This window comes from Salvia hispanica, chromosome 3 (genome assembly GCF_023119035.1).
Source record: "Salvia hispanica cultivar TCC Black 2014 chromosome 3, UniMelb_Shisp_WGS_1.0, whole genome shotgun sequence".
NCBI classification, from domain to species: domain Eukaryota; kingdom Viridiplantae; phylum Streptophyta; class Magnoliopsida; order Lamiales; family Lamiaceae; genus Salvia; species Salvia hispanica.
Genome location: NC_062967.1, coordinates 24,683,740 through 24,710,435, shown reverse-complemented (window position 1 = coordinate 24,710,435; position 26,696 = coordinate 24,683,740). Strand labels below are relative to the sequence as shown.

The 26,696-nt window shown below is 40.4% G+C and overlaps 1 protein-coding gene and 1 long non-coding RNA gene across 3 annotated transcripts; both read right to left on the bottom strand.

Moving 5' to 3' along the window:
* Window positions 1-2,508: 2,508 nt before the first annotated feature.
* LOC125211280 lies at window positions 2,509-3,981 on the bottom strand. Its single transcript, XR_007174492.1, has 2 exons — window positions 2,852-3,981; window positions 2,509-2,754 (listed from the first exon to the last, which is right to left on the bottom strand). It is a non-coding gene; the product is annotated as an uncharacterized LOC125211280 (long non-coding RNA).
* A 17,926-nt stretch (window positions 3,982-21,907) lies between these two features.
* On the bottom strand, window positions 21,908-26,385 carry LOC125216752 (U-box domain-containing protein 5). 2 transcript variants are annotated; one of them, XM_048118519.1, is made up of 7 exons: window positions 26,094-26,385; window positions 25,847-25,988; window positions 25,150-25,241; window positions 24,582-24,767; window positions 24,135-24,242; window positions 22,934-24,024; window positions 21,908-22,840 (listed from the first exon to the last, which is right to left on the bottom strand). In XM_048118519.1, exons 3-7 carry the CDS (start codon window positions 25,219-25,221, stop codon window positions 22,108-22,110), a joined length of 2,190 nt encoding a protein of 729 aa, XP_047974476.1. In that variant the 5' UTR covers window positions 25,222-25,241; window positions 25,847-25,988; window positions 26,094-26,385; the 3' UTR covers window positions 21,908-22,107. The 2 variants fall into 2 exon arrangements, with proteins under 2 accessions (XP_047974476.1, XP_047974475.1); XM_048118518.1 differs by lacking the exon at window positions 26,094-26,385 and having other exon boundaries at window positions 25,847-26,084.
* Window positions 26,386-26,696: the final 311 nt, after the last annotated feature.

Sequence of the window (26,696 nt, the reverse complement as noted above, 5' to 3'; positions counted from 1 at the left end):
GGTCGGCGAGTCGTCGCAGCCGGATGTTGACGACACCCCCACACGGAGGAAGTGGACGAAAGAGGAGCACGTCGCCCTCGGCAAGGCGGGTTAGTCGGCTTGCGACGATCCGCCGGTTGTGAACAAGCAATGGATCGTCAACATGTGGCTAAGATTAGAGCAACCTACAAGAGGTAACGCCCGCACTGAAAGGACTACATCTAGGAAGAATGCCGAAAGGGGTGGGAATGCATCAGTGGCCGCAGTCGGCCTATTTTCGGAGTTATACGCCAACGCCCTCCGCATGATGCGTAGTGCGCAGACTGAGGAAGACTGCCGGAGGATAGCGGAGAGCCGGTCCCGATACACGCTTCGGGATTTTGCACCGTTTTAAGGCCATAATTTGGTACGTTTTTGATGTCAAAGTCACTCTACACATCCATTATTTGTGCGACGACCGCCCGGCGCTCGGCGGCCAGATCAATGCAGCGGTTTGCCTACGAAAAATGTGCTTGGAAGAGAAGTCTCTGTCCGGCGACCGCCGGAAGATGTGCGGCGGTCCGCACCGAAGGGAACAGTCTCTGACTCCAACGCGGCGACCGCCGGCCAAGGTGCAGCGGCCGCCGGGAGAAAGGCGGCGAATCCGAGAAGCCCTAGATTTGCACCTAGTTTTACCATATTTTGGAGATTTTTCCTTCTACAACAAGACATGGCTTTCCCCTATAAATAAGACCTCAAGCTTTATCAAAAGTAGAGAACTTCTAATTGCAAAATACTTCATAGAGATCAAGACTTAGAGTACTTCACTGGTGCAAGGAGTTGGAGAAGGATTTCAAGAACATCAAAAACGACAAGGATTCAACCTACGGGTTTTATTTGCTTTAGTTTTATGTTCAAATTGTCTTCCCTTCAATCTATATTTTTAGCTTATTCAATTATGTGTAACTAAACTCATAGGATTCTAGGGATGTGTTAGTAACGACTTTGGTTATACAAGTTCCGTTTTCTATTTAATATCCGTTTTGTTTTTACTTTGTTTCTTCCCTAAGTTAATCATGATGCTTCATGATTGAGTGACACAATCGTGTATGATTTAATATAACTTGCTTCATAACTGTGACAGAGTTCTAGCGAGTTAGGTCCACTTAGTAGACACTACAGTTAGCTTCCTTTAAAACGGCACTGTTAATTGAGAGTGATGACTTTTCAAGGGTTAGGAGCTTTTTGGAGTTACGTGTTAGGATTGACAACCCTAATCTAGGTGACTCGTTCTATCAAAGTAATAACTGTGCTAGGGTATTATAGTTGGAATTTTGTATAACCATAACCGTGAACACACATTCCTGGGATTCCCTTATCTCTATTGTCTTTCTCTTGATTTATTTGCTTTTAGTTTTTCAAAAGTTTTCAAAACCCAAATGTTTTTCCAAATAGTAATTGAGTCTCAGTAGAGGATAGACACTTTGTGTTCGTCTTCCCCGTGTTCGATATCCGGTACTGACCTTTAGCTATACTATATATACTCTGTATAGTTGCATGTTTATTTAGTGCTAATAAAAAGTGCATCAAGTTCCCCAAGTTGGGGGTTTATAAGGAGTTCACCTTCCGGAACCGCTATCCGGTGCTGAAGGACTCCGAGAAGTTCCGGCGGGGTCGACGCCGGGTGGCCGAAGAAGCAGTAAGCCGAACTATACCGGCGATTACATGGCGGCAACAGCCGGCAGCTCCCACGACCTCCCCCCGATGCTCGTGGAGTTTCGTCCCTCCATCGCTTGCTCAGCCGCACTCGCCCCGGTTGGCCATAAAAGCGGGCGCAACGGGCAGCGAGGGGATCCTCCCCCTATCGCCCCAGAGGTCCATACGATAGCCCCGCCCCCGTTAGGATTGGTATACCGAAAAGCATATTTCGAGCATGTTGCACGGATAGAATTGCTTGTATACAATAAATTCTACAATCCACTTTTAACCCAAGGCGAGAAGAAGTAATTTTATCGCATTGATGTTTGCTTGTGCATTTATAAGATGTTTCTCAAACATTTAAATGTATAAGAAACAAAGAAGTCTAATTCTTCTGCATAGTAGACTGGTCGTGAACGATGTTCACAGAAGGTGACACAGTCGGTCCTTTGTAGAAGAGAAATAGAAGGTGACGCAGTCGGTCCTTTGCAGTGTCAGTCCGCATGTTTCCTTACCTTATGAAATAAACGACACTGAAGGATCTAACAGTTGAGATAAGTCTTTCTTGCTATTTACCGAAAGACGAGGTCTCGGTGATTGTTATTTCTTAATCATTGTTGATATAACATTGAGCATACGATATTGATTATGCACTAATTTGATTTATCAAATGGTGCGGATTTTTCGCAATCCAAGAATCTTGATATCTTGGGTAGTGGTGATCAATGTCTAGAGGTGCTAGTATTGTTATTGCAATGAATCGGGTTGTAACATCCCGAGTTTTCGTACACTAGTTTTAGAGTATAAAAAAAATTGGACGAAAAGACGATTGGAATTTAAATTGCAAGGAAATTTAAGTTTGTAAACTACAATTATTGGAAGAAGGAAAAGAGAATAAAGTAGTACAAAGTACAACACATGCTATACAACGTGGATACATGGAGCTACAAGTAAGATTCCGAGCTACAAGTAAGATTCCTTTCAAAGCTACATTTCTACGGTACAAGATCTTATACTCTACTCTCTTCTCTTCCCCATCCTTCTCGAATTTGGCATCCCATAAGACTCCAAATTTGACAACCAATAACACCAAGGATCCTGCAAGAATTTAAAACCAAACGGATTATTTGAAATAGGCTTTACAAAGACTCAAGGTTGGAGACTTCTCCAAAATAGGAAGCATGACAAAACTTACACCAAAATGGTATACAATTGTATAAACACAAGGAAGAGACAAGCTGGCAGCCCCAAAAATAGGAGCCTTTGCCCCCAAGACTTGCACAAATTAAGTAAAGAAATATGATCCCAAGAAAGAGATGGAGCTGGCAGCCAAATATGGGAGTCTTTGTCCCCAAGTTTCCAACACAAGAGGCCTATATAAGCAACCCCATACCCTTCCCCTCCCCTCTCCTTTAGACACCACAAATTCACTCAAAATCAAGGAGTGCAGCAAGGAAATGGGAGGAGCAAGAAGGCAAGGAGAGGCAGCGGCAACAAGGAGGAACAGCCGCATAAACCGAGGATCCACCGAGTGAGGTAAATACCTCAACACCCCAACACCATCCTCTGCATCATGATAGAATCACATGATTAGGCAGGAACTTAGAAAATTTAGAAGCCTCAACAGTAGCAAAGAATAGAATTTCCATGTTAAGCTCAAGAACTTAGAGCTTTAAAGATCTTTCATCACAAGATAAAATAAGAATCGATCATAAGCTGCCTTAGCTAATTCAATGACAAAAGATGCACCAAGGTTTCACCAACAATCAATTTCAAGAGACTTTAATACCACAAAGCTACTGCCCAAAGAGGAACTCAAGATACTAACTAGATAATGGAAGTTAAAGAACTTAGCTTTAGGCTGATCGAGAAGCTGTCCGACAATGGTCGAGCGACGACGGAGATCTCGTCGGAGGGAGCCGGGGAGAGCGCACGCAGCAGTGCTGCTTGCCGGAGGGAAAGCTCGACGCAGAGAGCTAATGCATGGAGCTGGCAGCAGCGACGGAGATTCGGCGAGCGGCGGACGGCGAGCAACGTCGGCGGCGGTGCCGTGAGCTCTCCGAGCGAGAGTGAGAGGAACCGGCGGAGGGGAAAGGCGACGCCTTCTTCCCCGTCGGCGAGATCGCTGGAGGAGGCGAGAGGTGGAGAGAGGTTCCGTCTCTGTCAAAAGAAGAGGGAGTTCGATAAAGAGAAAGCTCGACGGAGTGTCCGGCGACGGTGCTGCGATCGCCGGAGAAGAGCGGCGACGGAGAAAGCCGAGAAGAGTTTTAGGGATTTCAATTAAAAAAGAAATGAGATTTGGGGGAGAGAAACCGATGGTGGAGAAGAAATATATTGGGTCTTTGTTGGGCCTATTCCATTACTCTTGATTTAATGCTATTTGGGGCTGATTGTGTTTAAGCTTTGGGCCAAAGTAAGTAAATAAGTTAAGGTGGACCGATGCTAGTTGATTTAAGAAATGAGTTGAGATATTAATTACATAATAGACCAAGTAATTCAAGTCAAGAAGTGGGCTACGAGATTGGGCCAAGAAAATTTATTAGTATGGGCTGAGATTATTTTTGTTGGATCGATATTAATTTAAGGGTTGAGTTGGATCTCAATTAAGTAATTTTTCCCGAATAAAACCAAGTTCCCGATGATTGGAAATATTAAAGTTTGAGACGCGAAGGGCCGACCGGCGACGCCATGGGCGGCCTTAAGAAAATTCAAAGAAAAGATTTAAGAAAGGATTTTCCAAGAACCCATACTTTATTATTAATTGCTCAAGTAATTATTTTAAAGATAATGGAATTTCTCCGAACTTAGTAAAGTGAATAAATAAATTCTACAAAGTAATGAAGCCGAGGTGGGATTTAGAAAATCCTATAAGCCAAGACTAAGGATATAGGTGCTATACCATAGGGTACATGCATTCCTTATAAGGAGAAATAGTTCAAGTACTAATTAGCGTGCTACGCTATTTATTTTCAAAGGATAAATTGCTCGAGGGCAAGTGGGATCAAAGAGAATAATTGAATTGAAGAATAAGCATATCAGGTGGGCTTTCTTTATCCAGCACACTAGTGTGGATATAAATCAAATACTTGCGAAATTATGAAAAATCATTTTTTCTCAAAATGGAGCTATGATTCTTTTCAAATTGTTGTCATGCCATAAATGTTCTGTTTTGATGAATGTCATGGATTTTCATGGATTGTCACGGAATGGATTGTCATGGATTTTCATGGATTGTCACGGAATGGATTGTCATGGATTGTTAAGTAAATATAGTTGTTCCAACAATATTTGTTTGACACCATACATAAACATAAAAATTTTAATAAAAATATAACAATAAAAAAAAACTGTTAGAGTTTGTATACTAGAAATCACGTTTCGAGTGATTGAATACTGTAAAACTCTTATTTTATTTTCCAATGAATAAAACATATTATTTTTGTCATAATGTTGTTATGTTTTACATTTAATGGATGTTAATGCATGTTTAAATGTATAAGTTAACTTAACAAAGTCTAAGTCTTTGTTTTAGTAGACCGGTTGTGGGCGTCGTCCACTTTAAGGTAACACGGTCAGTTCTAAACAAAGAAAAAGATGAATTTCACAACCTAGATGGAATTTGACTATCCATCGAGAAAGGTTGCAATGTCAGTCCGCATATTTCTAAGCCTTACTGAAATAAGATGACATTGGTGTGGTATAGCACTGAACGGATCTAACAGCAAGACTTGCCTTGGGCTATCTACTGAAAGGCGAGGTCTTGATAATATTTGTTTCTTAATCAATGTAGGTTAGCATTGAGCATACGGTATTGATTATGCATTACTTTGACTTATCAAATGGTGCGGGTTTTTCGTAACCCAATTATCCTGATATATTGGGTAGTGGTGATCAATATCTAGCGGTGCTAGGATTGCTATTATATTGAATCGTGCGCGAGGTGAGTCTCGTTTGATAATGTCCTCAAGAGGAGCGCGAAACAAGGTTTTATTATTCGGAACCTAGCTAGTTGGAGTTTGATTACTCTATGAATAATAAATAAGCGTTTCATGCTAAGTCCACTCTTGGAATTAATAAGAAGTTAATTAATTAAGTCAATAGCAGACATTAATTAATTAATGGACATTTTAATCTTAAGCGCGGGAAATGAAAGTTAAACGGAAACCCGGATTACTTGTAATTTCGGATTTGGATGGGGAGAGTTCAATATTACTTCTGTAGTGGCTGCTCGTAATATTCCAATTATAACTTATATTAAATTGTGGGTTCAATTTAATTAGTAAAAAGTAAATTGGATGAGCCCATATCCAAAACCTTCCATAGATCCCTGTCTGGGCCCAAAAGGAACTTAATATAAATAGGAGAATAAAGGAGACAGAAATAACACAATTTTATCATTAAAATTTTCGAAAATTTTCAGCCCCCTAAGCTGAAGGAGATTTCGAATTCCTCTCCTATTCCCAAAAGGATTTCTTCTGTCTTCTTTATTTAAGTCCTAGTATTCTAGTAAGATCAGCCCACACTGATATTGGGATACAGTTCGGGAACCAGAGAGAAGATTTGTGGTCTAGTATTCAAAGCATCACGTGGAGAAGAAGCTAGCCATCTTCAATTCTTTGGAGAATTAATTAGGTATTTTTCTGCTCCGTAGAAAAGCATGTTTTAGGTTTCAATATTCTTAAAGCATGATTAATTCAAGTTATGAGCATGATACATGTGATAATTACGCGAATAGATTTTGTCTAAATAATCTGCTAAATAGATCTGATTATTATGTGATTTATTGGTGTGATTAATAATTGTAAAATTATGATAATCGCAACACCGCTTCCGCTGCCAGTTCCATCAATTGGTATCAGAGCCAGTCTTTGGCTCTGATTATTTGGATTTAAATTTCGCGAAATTCATGTATGCATGTCTTATTTGATTACGAAGCATGTTCTTGTGTTTTTGTTATTTATGTTTATGCATGTTGAACTCAAGAACATTCGAATCATAGAACTTGAATTATTCGAACGCACGAGATGTGCGATTCGTCGGCGCTTGCGCCGGGACGAATCGCGCTACATGCGATCGGAGTAGGGTTGTCGAATTGAGTGGCCATCGGCGCGACCTGTCGGCGGCGGTCGGGCGGCGAATTCGCCGCTCCGGCGAGCGTCTCCGGGAGGATATCTTCAAATCTTCGTCGTGTAGATTCGTGCCAACCTCGAATCGCAAGATATTGACGAAAGATTATTTTAATGATTATTTAATTGATTAATTAATAGAAATCATTAAAAATAATATTATTTAATGAAATAAAATATTTTGGGAAGATTTCCCTAGATTTTAGGAATATTTGGATTATTTTCTATATCTATGAATATTTTATATCCTAGATGATATAGATAAGAATAATTTAATAGTTTCCTAAATATAATATATCTAGAATCTATAATAAGATAGATATATATAAGATTACATTAAATAATATAATTTAATTTTCTTCCTAATCTTGAACTTGGAAATTATATGAATTTAATTTTTCATGTCTAATTAAGATTATAAATAATGTACTTTATTTTAGATATATCTTATAGTATGACATGAATAAGAATTAAATTCTAGATTAATAATTCCTAAACTAAGATATTAAAGATAATAAAAGATTTAATTATCCAGTCAATTAAATACCAACAGAATTTAATTAGTCTTAATCTGCCTTAAGGCTAAAGGATAATTAATGAAAAACCATAACTCAAATATCTAAGCGATAATTATGAACTAAAAGTTTATATATGGTCTCCATCGGTTGGACTGCCAAATTTTGTGAAGCTGATTTTCTAATATTATCGCCACCTACAAAGTAGGGACAATAATCCTACGAAAACAGTAAGTTCATAAGGGCGGACTTCTCACATAATAAATAGAATGAACTAGAAAGTGGTTCCCAATATTATTGCCACCTGCAAAGTGGGGACAATAATCCTAAGGAACTGCGAGTTTCAGGGTTCAATCAGAATTTATGAGATAGCTTGGTTTTGTTATCAGCACATGAACATTGTTATGGGAGTGTGTTGTAGAAATAAAATTCTGTAATGCTAAATCTGATGGTCGTGCTTAGGCAGCATTAGGCGTGTTGACCTCCAAAGGAGGAAGATATTGATGCGTCGGTGTTGTGACCAGTAAAATTGTCAAAATTTTGATGCGTATTAACCTCCAAAGGAGGATACAATTTATTAATTTTGCTGTTGTAAGATTTTGAAAAGTTTTATGGTTAATCTACTCAATTTCCTTACATAAGTTTATGACAAATAGTAAAATCTTCTGTTTGCAGTGCAATAAAATCCGTCAAGATGTCTTTTAATCCTCTTTCTGCCATTCTCAAAGAAAACAAACTCGAGGGCCAAAATTACATCGAATGGAAACAAAACTTGGATATCGTTCTCACAGCCGAAGAGTACAAGTTTGTGCTCACTACTCCACGCCCAGCTGTGCCGGCAGCTAATGCCGCGCAAGCATTGCGAGATGCGCATAGACGGTGGCATAAGGCGAATGAGATGGCTAAGTGCTATATGTTGGCTTCTATGTCATCAGTACTCAAGCATCAGCATTCTGCCATGGAAACTGCCGCCGAGATCATGACGAATCTCGCAAATCTTTTTGGTACTCAGAATCGAACGGCTAAGTCTCAAGCCTTTCGGAGTATCATGACGAAGTCTATGAAGGAAGGCTCGTCTGTGAGGCAACACGTCCTCGAGATGATGAGTCACCTCAACCAGATTGAGGTTTTGGGAGGGACGATCGATCCCGAGTCCCAGGTTACTATAATCCTTCAAAGTCTTCCCCCTAGCTTCCAACAGTTCAAGCTCAATTTCGAGATGAACAAGCGGAATTACACTTTGGCAGAGCTGCTGACTGAACTTCAGTCGGCGGAGGACCTTATGGTTCAAGCTAAGGTAGCTATGATGAGTTTGGCGCCTAATTCCTCTGGCTCTAAGCCTAGAAAAGGAAAGAAAAAGGCACCGAACCCAGTGGCAGCTAAGAATGCTAAGGGAAAGAAGAAACAGCGGGGTGACAAGAAGCCTACTGGAAAGTGCTTCAAATGTGGAGAGAAAGGTCATTGGAAGCCAGATTGTCCTAAGAAGGGCAAGGCTACAGGTATGCACCATGCTCTAGTAGTCGAGTCATGTTTGGCTTCGACATCTACTCATACTTGGGTTATTGATACTGGAGCAACTGATCATATATGTTTTGATCCTGACTTAATGCAGGTGACAAGACGGTTACATGATCGTGAGATCGAAGTCCAGCTGGGCGACGCTACGAAAGTGGCGGCCGTTGCAGTGGGAGACGTTTATTTACGTTTTTCTAGTGATAGATTTTTGATTTTGAAGAATGTTTTGTTGATACCTTCTTTTAGAAGAAATTTAATTTCAGTTTCTAAATTGTCTTTTGATGGATATTCGATTTCTTTTAATGACAATTGCGTTATTAAGAAAGATGGTTCTTATATCTGTCGTGGTATCATGGAAAACAATCTGTACACAATCACTTCTACACAATTTAATCAACGTAAATCAGAACTCAATGCTACATCGAAAATTTCTAAGAAAAGAAAAGAACCTTCAAGTTCAATGAATGAAACGTACTTATGGCACCTTAGACTTGGTCATGCCAACGAAAGAAGGATTCATGCGATGGTTGATCAAGATCTTATTAAAGGTCTTGAGAAGGAACCATTTTCGAAGTGTGAATCCTGTCTCGAAGGCAAGATGACTAAGAGACCTTTTAGGTCAAAGGGGAATAGGGCCAAGGAAGTACTTGAGCTCATTCATACTGATGTGTGTGGACCAATGTCAACCGAGGCAAGGGGCGGCTATCGATACTTCGTCACCTTTATAGATGACTTCTCGAAAGTTGGATATGTCTATTTGATGCGCTACAAGTCTGAAACTTTTGACAAGTTCAAGGAGTTTAAGGCTAAAGTAGAGACGCGTCATGGTAAGACTATCAAATGCCTGCGATCTGATCGCGGAGGCGAATACCTAAGTGCCGAGTTTTTGGACTACTTATCAGTAGCGGGAATTCAATCCCAAACGACTGCGCCGGGCACACCCCAGCAGAATGGCGTAGCTGAAAGAAGGAATAGGACCTTATTAAATATGGTCCGCTCGATGATGAGTTATGCACGGTTACCTATTTCGTTTTGGGGGCATGCGTTGCTTTCGGCAACCTATCTCTTAGACCACTTACCTTCTAAATCAGTTCCTACTACCCCATATGAGTTGTGGAATGGGCGAAAGCCCAATCTAGAACATCTCAGAGTATGGGGGTGTCCGGCTCATGTATTGGAAAAGGATCCAACTAAGCTGGAATCTAGGACGGAGGTTTGTGTGTTTATAGGATACCCTAGAGGAACGAAAGCTTATGAATTCTATAGTCTCAGAGATCAGAAAGTGATTGTGAGCACTCATGCCACATTCTTAGAGGAAGACTATGTAATGAATCATAAGCCCAGCAGTGAGATAGCTCTTGAAGAGCTAACTCAAGTCACAACTTCCATTAACCAAGAACAATTACCTAGTGTAACAACAATTCCAGAAATTTCAACTAATACTCCAGATATTGTAGTGCCGCGCCGCAGTGGGAGGGTCTCTCATGAGCCCGATAGATACATTGGTTTGGGTGAGTGCATGGATCACTCCTCGGACAGCAATGTACTTGATCCCTGGAATTTTGCAGAGGCGCAGGCAGATGTCGATCATTGCGAATGGGTGAAAGCAATGGATTCGGAACTACAATCAATGGTAGACAAAGACGTCTATGATTTGTCTGTCCTACCCGAAGGCTGTACTGCCATTGGGAGCAAGTGGATATACAAACGTAAACGTGGACCCGATGGACGAGTTAAAGTCTTTAAGGCAAGACTAGTGGCTAAGGGGTATACCCAAAAGGAAGGCATCGATTACGATGAGACCTTCTCCCCAGTGGCCATGCTCAAATCGATCCGTATACTTTTGTCTATAGCAGCTTACATGGATTGGGAAGTATGGCAGATGGACGTTAAGACTGCGTTTTTAAACGGGAGTCTTGAGGAGACCATCTACATGGAACAACCCGAAGGCTATGTGGTAAAGGGCAAGGAACACATGGTTTGGAAGCTTAAGAAGGCCATTTATGGCCTCAAGCAAGCATCTAGATCATGGAACCAGTGTTTCGATCAAACTGTTCAAAAGTTTGGATTCGAAAAATGCCCTAATGAAAGCTGTGTGTATAAGAAGGTTGAAAAGGGAAATGTTGTGTTCTTAGTTTTATATGTAGATGACATTCTTCTAATTGGAAACAATAAAAAGATGTTGTCATCAGTGCGAACTTGGTTGTCCAGCCAGTTCGAGATGAAAGATATGGGTGATGCGGGACACATTCTCGGTATCAAGGTTCTTAGGAACCGAGCTAAGAGAATGTTGTGCTTATCCCAAGAATCTTACATCGATACAGTACTTAGACGCTTTAGCATGCAAGATGCCAAGAAAGGTTTCCTACCTTTTAGACATGGCATCCATTTATCTCAAGAGATGTGTCCTAAGACAACATCTGAGATAGCAGAGATGAGAAGAATACCATATGCCTCGGCAGTTGGTAGTCTCATGTATGCTATGCTTTGTACTAGACCCGATATCTGCTTTGCTGTTGGCATGGTAGCAAGATATCAATCAAATCCCGGCCAAGGACATTGGACTGCCGTAAAGAACATACTCAAGTACCTTAATCGGACTAAGGACTATGTTCTAGTTTACAATGCAGCCGAGCTCTGTCCTTTAGGATATACAGATTCAGATTTTCAAGCTGATGTAGATTCGAGAAAATCAACTTCCGGATATGTGTTTACCTTAGGAGGTGGAGCTGTAATTTGGAAGAGTGTAAAGCAGAAATGCATTGCAGACTCTACCATGGAAGCCGAGTATGTGGCCGCTTCGGAGGCTGCAAAAGAGGCTGTATGGCTTAAGAACTTCCTTCTGGACTTAGGTGTGGTTGCGAATATGCCCAAGAGCATCACCATTTATTGTGATAATTCTGGTGCTGTGGCAAATTCGAGGGAACCACGGGCTCATAAGGCGAGCAAGCACATAGAGAGGAAGTATCATATCATTCGAGATATAGTGCAGAGAGGAGACATAAAAGTGGTCAAGATTGAGTCAGAAAACAACCTGGCAGATCCTTTCACGAAGGCATTAGCGGTAAAGCCGTATGAAAGCCATGTTGAAGGAATGGGAGTTCGACTAATTCAAGACCTCAATCCGCTTTCAGTATAAGTGGGAGAATTTGACGTTAGCACATTTTGTATACTCGAAAGTGTTTTGAGTATAAGTGGGAGATTGTTAGAGTTTGTATACTAGAAATCACGTTTCGAGTGATTGAATACTGTAAAACTCTTATTTTATTTTCCAATGAATAAAACAGATTATTTTTGTCATAATGTTGTTATGTTTTACATTTAATGGATGTTAATGCATGTTTAAATGTATAAGTTAACTTAACAAAGTCTAAGTCTTTGTTTTAGTAGACCGGTTGTGGGCGTCGTCCACTTTAAGGTAACACGGTCAGTTCTAAACAAAGAAAAAGATGAATTTCACAACCTAGATGGAATTTGACTATCCATCGAGAAAGGTTGCAATGTCAGTCCGCATATTTCTAAGCCTTACTGAAATAAGATGACATTGGTGTGGTATAGCACTGAACGGATCTAACAGCAAGACTTGTCCTTAGGCTATCTACTGAAAGGCGAGGTCTTGATAAATATTTGTTTCTTAATCAATGTAGGTTAGCATTGAGCATACGGTATTGATTATGCATTACTTTGACTTATCAAATGGTGCGGGTTTTTCGTAACCCAATTATCCTGATATATTGGGTAGTGGTGATCAATATCTAGCGGTGCTAGGATTGCTATTATATTGAATCGTGCGCGAGCTGAGTCTCGTTTGATAATGTCCTCAAGAGGAGCGCGAAACAAGGTTTTATTATTCGGAACCTAGCTAGTTGGAGTTTGATTACTCTATGAATAATAAATAAGCGTTTCATGCTAAGTCCACTCTTGGAATTAATAAGAAGTTAATTAATTAAGTCAATAGCAGACATTAATTAATTAATGGACATTTTAATCTTAAGCGCGGGAAATGAAAGTTAAACGGAAACCCGGATTACTTGTAATTTCGGATTTGGATGGGGAGAGTTCAATATTACTTCTGTAGTGGCTGCTCGTAATATTCCAATTATAACTTATATTAAATTGTGGGTTCAATTTAATTAGTAAAAAGTAAATTGGATGAGCCCATATCCAAAACCTTCCATAGATCCCTGTCTGGGCCCAAAAGGAACTTAATATAAATAGGAGAATAAAGGAGACAGAAAAAACACAATTTCATTATTTGTAATTTTCGAAAATTTCAGCCTCCCCAGCTGTAGGAATTTTCGAATTCCACTCCTATTCCCAAAAGGATTTCTTCTGTCTTCTTTATTTAAGTCCTAGTATTCTAGTAAGATCAGCCCACACTGATATTGGAGTACAGTTCGGGAACCAGAGAGAAGATTTGTGGTCTAGTATTCAAAGCATCACGTGGAGAAGAAGCTAGCCATCTTCAATTCTTTGGAGAATTAATTAGGTATTTTTCTGCTCCGTAGAAAAACATGTTTTAGGTTTCAATATTCTTAAAGCATGATTAATTCAAGTTATGAGCATGATACATGTGATAATTACGCGAATAGATTTTGTCTAAATAATCCGCTAAATAGATCTGATTGTTATGTGATTTATTGGTGTGATTAATAATTGTAAAATTATGATAATCAAGTTCAACACCGCTTCCGCTGCCGGTTCCATCAAATACTACCTCCATCCAAATTAAGATGTCCACATTTCCTTTTTAATTTGTCCATTTTTCTATATTTGGAAATATATCCATTTCTCATCTCTCCACATTAAAATATTCAACTATTTTTTCCTCTCTACTTACTTCACATGACAACTCCTCCCAAAATCTCGTGCCACTAAAAGATATGGACATCTTGAATGGGACGGAGGTAGTAATATTAAAAGATATGGAGAAACTTGGGGGACAAGGCATAACAAATCTTGTTAGACAAGGCGTGACATCCCTATCAGTCTCTGTTGTCTCCAGATACTTGACTCTCAAAGGCGATTTGAGTTCTTGTATTGGAATGTTTGACTTTTCTCTTCCTTTCGACGAGTGGTCTACATTCTCGGATGCTCTGCCTTAGAGCATTCACAGTGGAGGGCCGATGGAGGGGCCTTCCCCATCGGCCCTCGTCGCCCCATCATTGCGGTGAATGAGCCGTCGAAAGCCTCTCTCCCCTCTCCCCTAAAGAGCCGATGTATCGGCCTATGCCGTTGACGAAGGCTCGTCAATCGGCCCTCTAAAAATTTTTTTTTTTTTTTTTTGATTTTTTTTATTTAATTTCTCTATATATACATCCACTTCCCATCATTTTCAATCAACCCTACACTTCCCATCATCTATTTTCTCATTGTACACTTCCTCTCTCTACAAAATGGATTCCGACAACTCTCTCCAATTATCCGGTGATGAAAGCCCTTACTGTTAGAGTTTGTGTACTAGAAATCACCTTTCGAGTGATTGAATACTGTTAAAACTCTTATTTTATTTTCCAAGGAATAAAACAGATTATTTTTGTCATAATGTTGTTATATTTTACATTTAATGTATGTTTATTACATGTTTAAATGTATAAATAACTTAACAAAGTCTAAGTCTTTGTTTTAGTAGACCGGTTGTGGGCGACGTCCACTTTAAGGTAACACGGTCAGTTCTGAACAAAGAAAAGAAGTATTTCACAACCTAGATAGGCTTAGACTACCTATCGGGAAAGGTTGCAATGTCCGGTCGATTATTTCTAAGCCTTACTTGAAATAAGATGACGTCGGTGTGGTACAACACTGAATTGGATCTAACAAGCGAGACATGTCTTTATGCTATCTACTGAAAGACGAGGTCTTGTTAATTATTGTTTCTTAATCAATGTACGTTAGCATTGAGCATACGGTATTGATTATGCACTACTTTGACTTACCAAATGGTACGGGTTTTTACACAACCCAATAAGCCTGATATATTGGGTAGTGGTGATTAATATCTAGTGGTGCTAGGATTGCTATTACATTAAATCGTGCGCGAGGTGAGTCTTGTTTGATAACATCCTCAAGAGGAGCTTGAAATAAGGTTTTATTACTCGGAACCTAGCTAGTTGGAGTTTTATTACTCTATGATTAATAAATAAGAATTTCTTGTTAAGTCCACTCTTGGAGTTAATAAGATATTAATTACTTAAGTCCATAGCAGACATTAATTAATTAATGGATGTTTCTATCTTAAGCGCGGGCAATAAATATCAAGCAATGGAAACCAGGATTACTTATAATTTCGGATTTGGATGGGGAATGCAATATTACTTCTGTAGTAGCTGCTCGTAATATTCCAATTAAAAGCTTATATTAAATTGGGGTGCAATTTAATTAGATAAAAGCTAATTGGAGGAGCCCATATCCAAAACCTTCCATAGATCCATGTCTAAGCCCAATATGTGACTTAATATAAATAGGAGAATAAAGGAGACAGAAAATACACTTATTTTTCTTCAAAATTTTCGTCCCCCTCTCTCTTTACAAGAGGGACGATTTTTCCTCTCCTCCGTGAGAAAGGTTTTCCGTCTTCTTTATTTATGTCCTAGTATACTGGTGAGATCAACCCACCCTGATATCAGTTTACAGTCCGGGAACCAGACAGAAGATCCGTGGTTTAGTACTAAAGATCTTCACGTGGAGAAGGCGCTAGCTATCTTCGATTCTTTGGAGAATCATCAAGGTAAAATAGCTAAACCGTCGAAAAGCATGTTTTAGGTTATAATTAATTTAAAGCATGATTTATTTGAGTTATGAGCATGATACATGTGATAATTGCGCGAATAGAATTTGTCTAAATAATCGACTAAATAGATCTTGATTATCTGATTTATTTGAATTGAATTTAACACACGCTTCCGATGTCAGTCCCTTCACTTACATGGGCAGATCCCAACCTTCCCCATCTCAGCAGCCAAATCCCTACTTTAACCAAGTTTCCGGAGGCAACCTATTCGCCGGAGGATTCACTCCTTTTGTAGGCAATACCAGGGCCCCTTACTTTAGCGGGAACCAACCCCCCAACTTCCCTCAATTCTCCGGCAACACTTTTGTGCGTGCTGGTAGACCAATTACCCCACAGGCGTTCCACTGGAGCATCGAAAGAGGAATCGACCCGAATTACGGAGACACGGTCTACCGGCCAGAGATGATGTCTTCTATACCCAGCACTCACGGGTCTTCAACTATTCTAGTCACAGATCTGAGCTTCAGCACGGAAGAGTATGAAGTGGAGGAAATGCACCCATCACCTCCCAAACAGAAGGGAACCGAGCTGTCGGCGCCTGCTCCAAAGGGTAGGAGACCGCGAACACATTATACGCCAGCTGAGACGCCTGATCTGGCGAGGTGTTGGGTGGATATCGGCGAGAATCCGGTCTTCAGTAACAACCAACAGAAGATTGGTTTCTGGACCCGCATCGCGGAACGATACAATCAGGAGGGAGTGAAGCCCGTTGGGGCACCGACTCACAAGGCGGCGGAGCTTCGCAAGCATTTCGAGCATGTCATGTTCCACATGGGTAAGTTTCATGGCATATATGAGAACAATTGCCGAATGATGACGAGCGGTATGAGCTACGACGACGTGCGGGATTTGTCGCAAGCGCAATTCACGAGTACCGTCAGCAGTGCCGGATTCCAACACTAGGAAACCTACATCAAAATGAAGGATCAAGCCAAATTTAGGGCTGGAATTGAGGCGGCAATGGCGCAAGGCTTGAGGAGGACGAGGCTCGTCGGATCCCAGACTGCGAGCAGCGGCGGAACGGTGCCACCCGACTTCACTGAGTCATTTGAGGTAGTTCAAACCGCACCTCGACGCCTAATCAGAGTCAAAGCGGCGAATGCAGCGGCGAAGGGAAGGGGAAGTCACAAGGAACCGCCTCCCAGTCGACCGATGGGGACGCGGAGGGTGACATAAGAATCGTGTCAAGACAGACATCTGGAAAACTATCAGCAGGATGAAGAAACAACTGGGTCTGCATTCCGATGACGACGACGACACTTGAGTCTTATCTGGGTTTTTCATCGGTGTTTTTTCTATGATTTTATTTGTTATTTTTTTTAATGTATGTTTTTTTTAAAATTTTGCATCTCGTTGTATTCTATTTTCTAATATTGCAATACAATGAAGATTGGTGTTAATATTTTTTGTATTTAAATTTATTTAATTTGATAACATACAAAATATAGAAGTGCTAAAAAATTAAAATAAAATAGTGATGATATGGAAATGAAATGGAATGGGAGGACCCTTCCATTGCAGGGAGATAGGCCTTTTAGCCAAATGCTACGGAATGGGAGGGCCCTTCAATTGTGAATCCTCTTACTCGTCGGATTTCTGTGTGGAGGTTTTTCAGCCTTCTTGTTGTGTCTGTTTTGCTGCCAATCTCAGTGAGATTCTTTGGGCTATTCAGCCATCAATCCTTTCGCGTCACATTCTCGATATTCCATTGGTGTGTGGGCTGCCTAAAACCCTTCCACAACAGACAGAAATCTGCCTAAATCTGACCAAATAATTCATCCAAACAAGTCAGCTAAGGGAAAAAAAAGCCACAAAACATCCCAAATAAAACAAAAACAACCATGATAAACTAGTCCAAAACGGACCCTAAAACAAACCCCAAAATCTCAAAGTACCGAGATTTTGCGAAAGAAATTGTCATCGACGAATTGTCCGGCCAGGGAAAAGAGGAAGCTAGAACCGTCGAAAGAGAGGGCAGAGAAGCCCTTGCCGAGAAGCTATCGAAAAAGATCGAGAGGCTGAGATGAAGATGCCAAAAAAAGAAACGTTTCCTGCCATGAAATCCGGAACGTCTACAAAACAGAAAAAATGGAAAGGAAAATAATCCACCGAATGAGGATGCGAGGGAGTAGCCTGCTAGAGAGATTAGACAGTAGAAGAAGACCAATTCGATATCGCCGGGATAGCCTTAGAGAAGCTTGCCGTGACCGGCAACAGGACATCCGGGAAAGGAGACGAAGCAGTTGACATATTATCCGACAGAGTGGGGGGGGGGAGGAGAAGTACCCTGCCAGAAGATATGGAGTCGCATGGATATGTATATGCTCTATTGTGGTATCATATATTCTCCTTTCAGTTCCACCTCTGGCCTCCTTCGCCTGAAAAATGAAGCGCATTTTGTTGGAATAATTAATGAACAATTAGTTAAAAACTGTCTATGATGATTAACCAAGAACGGAGAAAGAGATGAACTGTAGAGCGGAATCGTAGATTTATCCATCTAGAATTGAACAGGGGAATTGTTTTGCAGCGGCTATGGATCTTCCGAATAATCAGAGACATTCTTCGCAATAGTCTGCCGAGAAAATACAGAGACATCGAATGTTCTTCACGTTTGGGGACCATAACCCTAACTTATATTTATAGTACATAATATAAGTCCTTTTATTTTCTATTCGGTCCCTCATCGAATAGAAAATCTCATATGATATTGATAAGTCGTATTCTAAGCCTTGGCTACTGGTCAGTATGTCGTGAAATGCATGTATTATCTGCAGAACAGTTGCTTAAGTGTGCAGGATTAAAGGATCCAAGTCAGCAGGAGACGATTCAAGTGACGCAAGTGAAAAGGGCGCCAGAAGGGTGCGATACTGACCAGGATGCATGCCAGAGAAAAGGCTCGAGATGGAGTAGGAAGATAGCTGGGATGATCATTGACAAGGGCAAAAAGGTCAAAACGCGGGAGAAGTCTACCCTAAAAGCAAGGGCAAGCCTCCCTATAAAAGAAGCCACTTGGAGAGAGAGAAAGGGTTCGGATAGACGCCTCCTAAGAGTTCAGTTCGTAGTTTGACAATCACACTTAGTAGAATTCTCTCTAGAAGATCGATCCTTCAGCATTATCTTACCTCTCGTTCCTCGCCACAGCCATGGTCATTTGACGTCCAAGAGTCTGCCGAAAAAGTCATCAGTCCGCCGTTCCAGCCAGTTATCGTAGCAGTGTAGTAGTATCATCGCCCGGAGTGGCATAAACAATCTTAATCACTTTCTTAGTTTAAAGTTTACTTTTGTTCGTCGCTAGTTATTTGCAAACACTCATCGTTGTTGCTCTTTTGAAGTACCTTGTTATTTTCCAACATTTACGTTATGAAGTTTCTATTTCGCATGTCACTTTGGTTTGAGTTCGCTTCATTCTGCCTAGGAAAGTTAGATTTAGTTATTGCATTTAATTTCTGAGTGCTTTCTTATCGGGAGTTGTTGATTCAAAAGTTGTAGCTATGTTTAGTCAAGTTTTCGTACATGAGTTTCTTTTTTGCGCCGTGATTACCACCTTGCATGTCAGTCAGTAGAAGTAAAGTTACAGTTTTACCGTTTAATTTAAGTTTAAGCATTTTAATCAATGGATCTTGAGTTTGAATTTATGAATCTGAAGTTTTAGTTATGGTGTCTGTGTTCATATGATTTTTGTCAATACTTGGTGAGGAAGAAAACGTCAAAATCAACTTTATTGGACCACTTTTACTTTTAAGTTACTTTTGCTTTTGTTCCCTACTTTTCAGATGTACTATCCAGACCTGTCAGAAAGCCCCCAGCCAACAGATATACCTTGTAGTCTAAATTTCCTCTTTTAGTAACTGTCCACTTTCCATATGTCTCCGATACACCTTGTCCCCTATTTTCACGAACACTCCCACATGTCTGTTATTTTCCCGCCTACTAGTCAGTAGAGTACCACCTTTATTTCCCGTCTAGGTAAAATCTCAACCCAAGCGTGGTAGCTAACCAAAACACCCAGGAAAGTCACCACAGTTATCAAAACGTGTCCATCCTCGTGGGATTCGACCCTTACCTCCATTATACTAGCCAGTAGAAATGGGTTGAGGAAATTTGTTTGAAGCCAGGTCCCGGTTATCGTACCAACGACTCAGCTGGGTCGGGAATCACTTCCTGATCAGTTGGATACACTCCAATTCACATACGAAAACCACTAGGACAAAGAAACATGCAACTTCAGATATCTACACTTATTTTCATAACGAATAAATACACTTTTAACCAAATTTAATCTTTATTGGATCACGTAAATTGGACAATTGAAATATTGTCATACACATTAACTTAGTCATGTGGACACTCAAATTTCTGACACATTTAACTGTCATTTTTTCTAGGAAGTGACAGTGTGATTGCGCTCTTTCTCTCTCTCGCTGCGCAGATATCCTGTCTATTCTAATGGAGTTTTACCTATCGGAGAAATTATCTGAGTTGATTTGTAGAGAGAAAAGATAACAACCCTAGTTGAGATTCTTAGGGGTATTTCACACCGGAAGATAAAATGAGATTAATAATTTAATTCTTCATTCTGCTTAAAATAATCTAGTGCAATAAAAAAAAAACAATTATATTTGTTCTCAAAAAAATTACAAAAGATATCAACGTGCAATCCCACGTGCCATAACTGTTAAATTATATCATGTTGAAGTCGAATATGGGTTTCTTGCTGGCGCATATCAGCAAATGATTAAACCCTTTCGGTGTCCCTCCGGGGTATCCCCATTCGTACAGAGGCGGTGGCCACACCGTGGCTTGGTCCGGCAACATATTCAGGTGCCCAATCAGTGAGTTTAGGACCTTCATTTTTATCATGTTGTGCATGATAATACATACGTACATGATATCAGCAATGCAGTTAGCATACCACGGGTGTATTGGACCCTTCACCGCGGCCCATCGAGACTGGAGCACACCAAATGCCTGTTGCACACTGCCTCTTGTCATTGTTCAAAGTAAATTTTCTTTAGATTTGTTGGGCATCTGATCATCTTCACAAATACAGGCCACCTGGGGTATATCCCATCAGCTAAATAATAGCTCATATCGTGCTGGTTGCCGTTGGCGACGAAACTGATGGCCGGTCCCACGCCAAGGCACTGCTCGTTGAAGAGGGGCGATGACTGTAGGACTTTGATGTTGTTGTCCGACCCAGCTACCCCAAAATATGCATGCCAAATCCATAGCCGGTAGTCAGCGATGGCTTCTTGGATAATCATGGGGTTCTTGCTTTTGAAGCCGGTCGTGTCATCCCTTTCTAAGTGACGATGCAGTTCTTCCACTCCCAATGCATACAATCTATGCTGCCCAACATTCCGGAAAAACCGTGCAACCTCCCGTGCATAGCCATCAGTCCTTGGCAGTCACCAGGGGTAGGATTTCGAAGATACGTATCCCCAAATATGTGGATGACGGCCCGACAGAAATTCGCCAGACACTCGCGGGCAGTCATTTCGCCTATGTGAAGGTACTCGTCGAACATATCGGCCTCACCTCCATAGGCCAACTGTCTGATTGCAGCGGTGCACTTCTGTATCGGCGAGTGACCTGGTCTACCACTCGCATCCTCTATGAACCGAAACTACTTGTACCGAACTTCAACGCCGACACGATACGCAGAAATAGCGGTCGGTGCATTCTAAAACGCCGCCGAGAGAACGATTCCCAAAACCGCGACTCCTCAGCGAAGTAATCGTCGAACAATCGTTGGTGGGCACCGAGGTGGTCCCGGGGGACTGTAATTCGATGATGAATGGGGCAAGGGACTGCCAACTGCATTTGTTGGTGCACAAGTTGTTGCACGAACCAATCTATCTCCGCGGATGTGGGCCCACAACTCATCGTCAATTCGCTGAGACGGATCATCATCACCATCATGAGACATTTTTAACCCACAGAAACTGGGATAGGAGGAAGAGAAACTCGTTAAGACAAGTGGTGCGAATGAAATCAAGAGCAACGAGCCGTATATATAGTGAAATGAAAAAAAAAAAAAAAAAAAAAAAAAAACGCGGCGCTAGCCGATCGCTCGCCGCACAATAGGCGGCCAGCGATCGGCTAGCCGCCGAAGTCCGCGACCGTGGGCTCGTCCTCCCTCCTCTCGCCATCCGCGACGCCTGACACAATAGCGGACATCCGCGAGTTTGCTATTGTGGATGCTCTTAGTATAGGTGTCTTCTAAATATGCGAAAATGTTATGCAAATTAAATATACAATTGAAATTGCAGCTGCAACTTGTATGTTCGTGAGACTATCAGTTAAAACTCCCATGAATGAAATGAGAGCATATACCAAATCAACAAATCTAGTGTTAGACCACTGCTTGGCCGTCATGGATCAAAATCCTTCTACAAAATATTACATACATAGACATGGTTACATCACCATATCACACTAATTAATATCTTCAATTCTCAATCTACTTCAACAGCTAACCATATGAACAAGCCATTACCTATTATTTCTTCTTTGCACTTGATTTGGCAAATAATTTCCCCAGAAATCTTGATGCTTTTGGAGGGTTTATATCATTCCTTCGTGGGGTATAGTCTATACTAGCAGCATCTGCTTCAGAGTTTTCTCCGGCAGTATCCTGTTTCAGAATCCGCAGCATTTCAGAGGCCATCGCAGCTGCTCTTCTGTTTCCGTTAACAGAGATGCAGACAAGGCCGGGGATAACACCCTCCTCCATGGCCAACTGACAGAATTCGACACGCTGAGAGCACAGCTTAAGGAGTACTGAAACTGCATACTCTTGATCCTCCCGATTGTCACTGTCAAGTACTTTGGCCATTGCAGCAATACAACCATCTGTGTAAGCAACAGCAACTCTAGCCTCTTCATTGTCACTCATGTTCCTCAAAATGACTATGCAGTGACTCGCTAGGCTATCATCTTCGAAAAGTGGGACTAGTTTGGGCATCAGTTCTGAAGGGGTGATGAAAGAACCAACATCACCATTTGAAGACAGATTTCTCAGTATCTTTAACGCTGGTTCCAGCAGTTCCTGATTCTGAGTGTCGAGTATGTTAAAGATGCCAACGAGAGCACCTGAAGCAGCAATTTTCTGACCACATTGTTGGTGGTTAGACAGTTCCTCCAATATGAAGAGAGCTTGCTTTGAGACCTCTGTATCAAGAAGCAATGCTAACTGACCATACTCGTCCTCCTTAAAATACGATGCACTGTTACTGTAATGCCACAGAAGCAAAAGTAGATTAGAATCTGCAACTATCTCAAATAATTACTACTTCAAGAAAATATAGTAGAGATATATAATTTACCTGTGCTTCTGCACCACCTCGTACAATAGCTGACATCCTGTCATCTGTGCTTCCATGTCATGACGGTCGTAGGCATCCTTCAAAAATCCATGGATTAGTCGGACAAACTTTCTTAACGGGATACCCACCAAATATTGTTCATTGTGTATCAGTTTCTTCAGGATACCATCAACTGCATTGCACTGAGAATCCCAGGGAAGTGTAGTGAATTTGGATAGAAATTCCCAATCAATTTCATGTGCCGATCTCACTTCGTTACTGATCATGGTGTTCGAGTAATCTGAACCGAGACTAGATCCCATTGACACATTGCTGTAATCCATTGGAAGATTTAAACCAACCATAGAATTGATCAGACTAGCAACGGAATTGATGGAATCCCAAGACCTAAGAAGTCCCTCGTGCATCTTTGTCGGGTCAGGAACAGACACGCTGTGCATGGTAGACCACTTGATGATCAGATCCTTCATAGTGGTATTTGATGTGAAAGACAAATTAGATAGCTCCACATGAGTCTTGGGGCAAGTACAGTGACCTTCATCGAACCACTTTTGGATCCACATCCTTTCAAAAGTTTGCCCCGATGCAATGACGACTGGATCATACATTAACCTCGATGATAAAGGGCATATGAATTCTTCGGGTGGCATGGTCCTGCTTAAGGTGTTGATATGAGATTCATTAGACCTATAATCTGCACAGAGCTCCACGTCCTCTGTTAAATGATACGGGTTTGGAATCGGGAAATGGTTACCATGCTCTGATGCAGCATTGTCAGTTTGTGTTTCTGCTATAACCTTTCCATATTTTTTCAGTAGATTCAGGAAGAATATTAAGATCTTCCTCTTACTTGAATCCTTTTCACCAAATTTGTCAAGCAACTTTCGGATGGATCTTTTCTCGGTCAGTAGAGCCTTTTGTGATGAAATACGAAGACGGGAGGATACAGTACGAAGAGCAGCAAGTGCAGCTTCCTCTGTATAATCAACTGCTGAGCTGCGAATCAATTCCCGCAGAACCCTTCCAGCCTCCTCTTCAGATGGATCCAAAAAGAACGCAGCACTCCTGAGATCGGCTATCATTCCAGAAATCTGATTGAAAATAACAGAGACAACAAATGACTTCATCAGCATTACTATGAAAATTTGCAATAAGAAAAATGTATGTTGTGTCCTATCATTATTTAGTGATGATTCCTCACCTTTGCAGCCAGCAAAACTGGGACCATAGATTGAAGTTGGCAGAGACTTCGCTCCAATAAATTTCTTGACTTTTTGCATCTGGACAATATTACATCTCCAGTAAGTGCCTGTAAGATTTTAGTAAATATTGAACATTAGAACAATATAGCAATTGGATACAGAAAAATGAATTTCTGTTACATGTGATCTACTACAGGATTAGGCAAGACATACATGTTACAATCCTTTGGTTGTTCTTTTATTACTTTGTCCAAGATAAAACCATCATCAGATCATTAAGTTATTGAACACAGTATGATTTTTTATTTTGCCACTTCACTTCAAGAACGTCTTAGGAATTATTTACTTTCGTATTCGTGCACATTGAAGCATGTGACGGCATACACACCATAACATATTGAGAAAAAACAAGAATTTCATATCAATAGGACGGAAGAGACACATACCAGATAAAGTACACTTGATTCACTGCAGTACTGCAGGAGAGACTTAGCTCTATCAATACCATCGGTTAACGAGCAAAGTGCCTCTATTCCTGAAGAGCATCGAGGGCGGGCTGCTTCTATTTCTGGAAAGTTCTTTGAAACTCGGACGACCACCTTAAATAATTCTGAATAGATTTGAGCATGCACCTGCAATCATTTTTATGGTTTTTATGTAGAAAATATGGTTTTTATGTAGAAACAGTTGGTGTATGAACTATTTGAAATTTGATTGAAGCTTATATAACTCTAGGCTTTTCTAAGATCAATATAGTGACAAAGACTCTGAATGCAAGGCTTTATTGGATAAGGGAAGAGCATGTTGAAACAGCAATCTCAGCAAAAATGGGGTATACTTTCACTGTTCTTGTTGCAAAATCAAAGTCTCCTTTCAAGACCAAAAGAAAGAGAGAAACTGTAGAATACAAATTATAATCTGAAAAACTCCAAGATGTTCCATGGTGTGAGTAGGAATTTTTGTTAAACACAGTATCTAGAATATTAAAAAGTGACTCGAGAGTTGTAGTCGTACCTTGATGGTCTGAGTTTGCATGAGTTCTTGAACACTTTCGGCATGATTTCTCATTGAGGAAACAACTTTCATGAAAAATTAAAAACCTTCAGCTGCCAAAGGACATAATTATACTATTAGTTTGTTGATCCAAGTTATGCCTACCAATCAATTAACCTCTCAACATATAGAACTATTATGATTACACAGACATTCAAGTCATAACAACTGTCTTAGAGTAACTAGAATGTTGAAATTTTAGCTTCCATCACCTGAATCAATGACCCAAGTCTAAATTTTCATATTTAGCAAGGTATGAATCACTAGCATGTCAAATAATGCATTTTTTATACATCACTTGTAAATCTTCAAAGTTTTTCATATTTGAGCTAGCCTAACAACCAAGAAATGCAGTCTGTATCTCAAGAATCTACATATTCGACTCAAACTACAGCATCTGACAAATTCTGATTTTGAGCTTATAAAACCACAAGATTTCCATCAACGTGTAGATATCCAATAATTACAATAAAACATGAAAAAAAATTGATTCTCTTCGAGCCTAGACATTGTAGATCATTGTTTTTCTCCCCTCCCAATCGATCAAAATGCATCATACATAGATAAAATGACACTGAAGCCTTCATCACAAACTAAAAACACCATTTAAAAAGCACAGCAAACGGAAAACAGAGTAATCAAATCTAAAATGCCTTACCCCCTCTGTTGGCGTTCATGCCACACTAAAAAAAAATGAATCTTTCACCACAATTTTGCTCCAAGCCGCAGTAGAATATCAAAATATCTCAGATGATCAAAACTTCAGGAACTTAATCTCTATCCGGAATCGGCCCAGAAGACTAAAAACAGTAGAAAATGAAATCACAATATGTTTGTTATTCCGAAATGGAATAAAAATGCAAACTTTACTCGAAGAGCATAATGATAAGGTCGTGGATGTGTACATCAAACTATAAAGGAAGATGCACAAGCACAATGCCTAAAGCCTTTTGGTTGAGGTGCTTGGACCACAACAATTAAAGCACCCACCAAGAAATTCTCATGGCAACCCAGTTTGACCCTACAGAATACAACCCAATCCAAAGGCTAGATATGTAGGTCACCTTGTGTGTCTCTAAAATTAATATGGAGAGGGAGATAGAGAGAGAGAGAGGGCTTTTGGAATTAAAGCAGAGTCAATTAATTATGGTCAAACCTGAAAAGCATAAATCATGAAGAAAGATTATCTGTTTAATAGTAGTACTACTAAGTAGAAGTAGCTTTTTTGGTGTTTACACTTGTTAATTTGATGAATTGTGGTTGTGTGAGTATTCTAATAATAACGGTGTGGTTGAACTTGCGTGGAAGCAGTCATCCATCAACTTTTCATCAAGAAGAAAAGGACTCATAATAGTACGGCCCATCTTTTATTTTAAAACTTTATTAAGGATTCAATAATCAATACTCAAAGATAAAAGGCCAAAGAGTAGGAAATCAAAAAAATATAGTCGTACTAAAAATTTGCGGATTCAGGCTATATAATCAGATTGTAATAGCTCATTGCAAAC

Coding starts and splice junctions, on each gene's coding strand:
- LOC125216752 (XM_048118519.1), bottom strand. CDS start 25,221: ATGAAAGTTGTTTCCTCAATGAGAAATCATGCCGAAAGTGTTCAAGAA. Junction 24,768..25,149: donor TGCAAACTCAGACCATCAAG/GTACGACTACAA, acceptor AAATGATTGCAG/GTGCATGCTCAAATCTATTC. Junction 22,841..22,933: donor GAGGTGGTGCAGAAGCACAG/GTAAATTATATA, acceptor GTGGCATTACAG/TAACAGTGCATCGTATTTTA.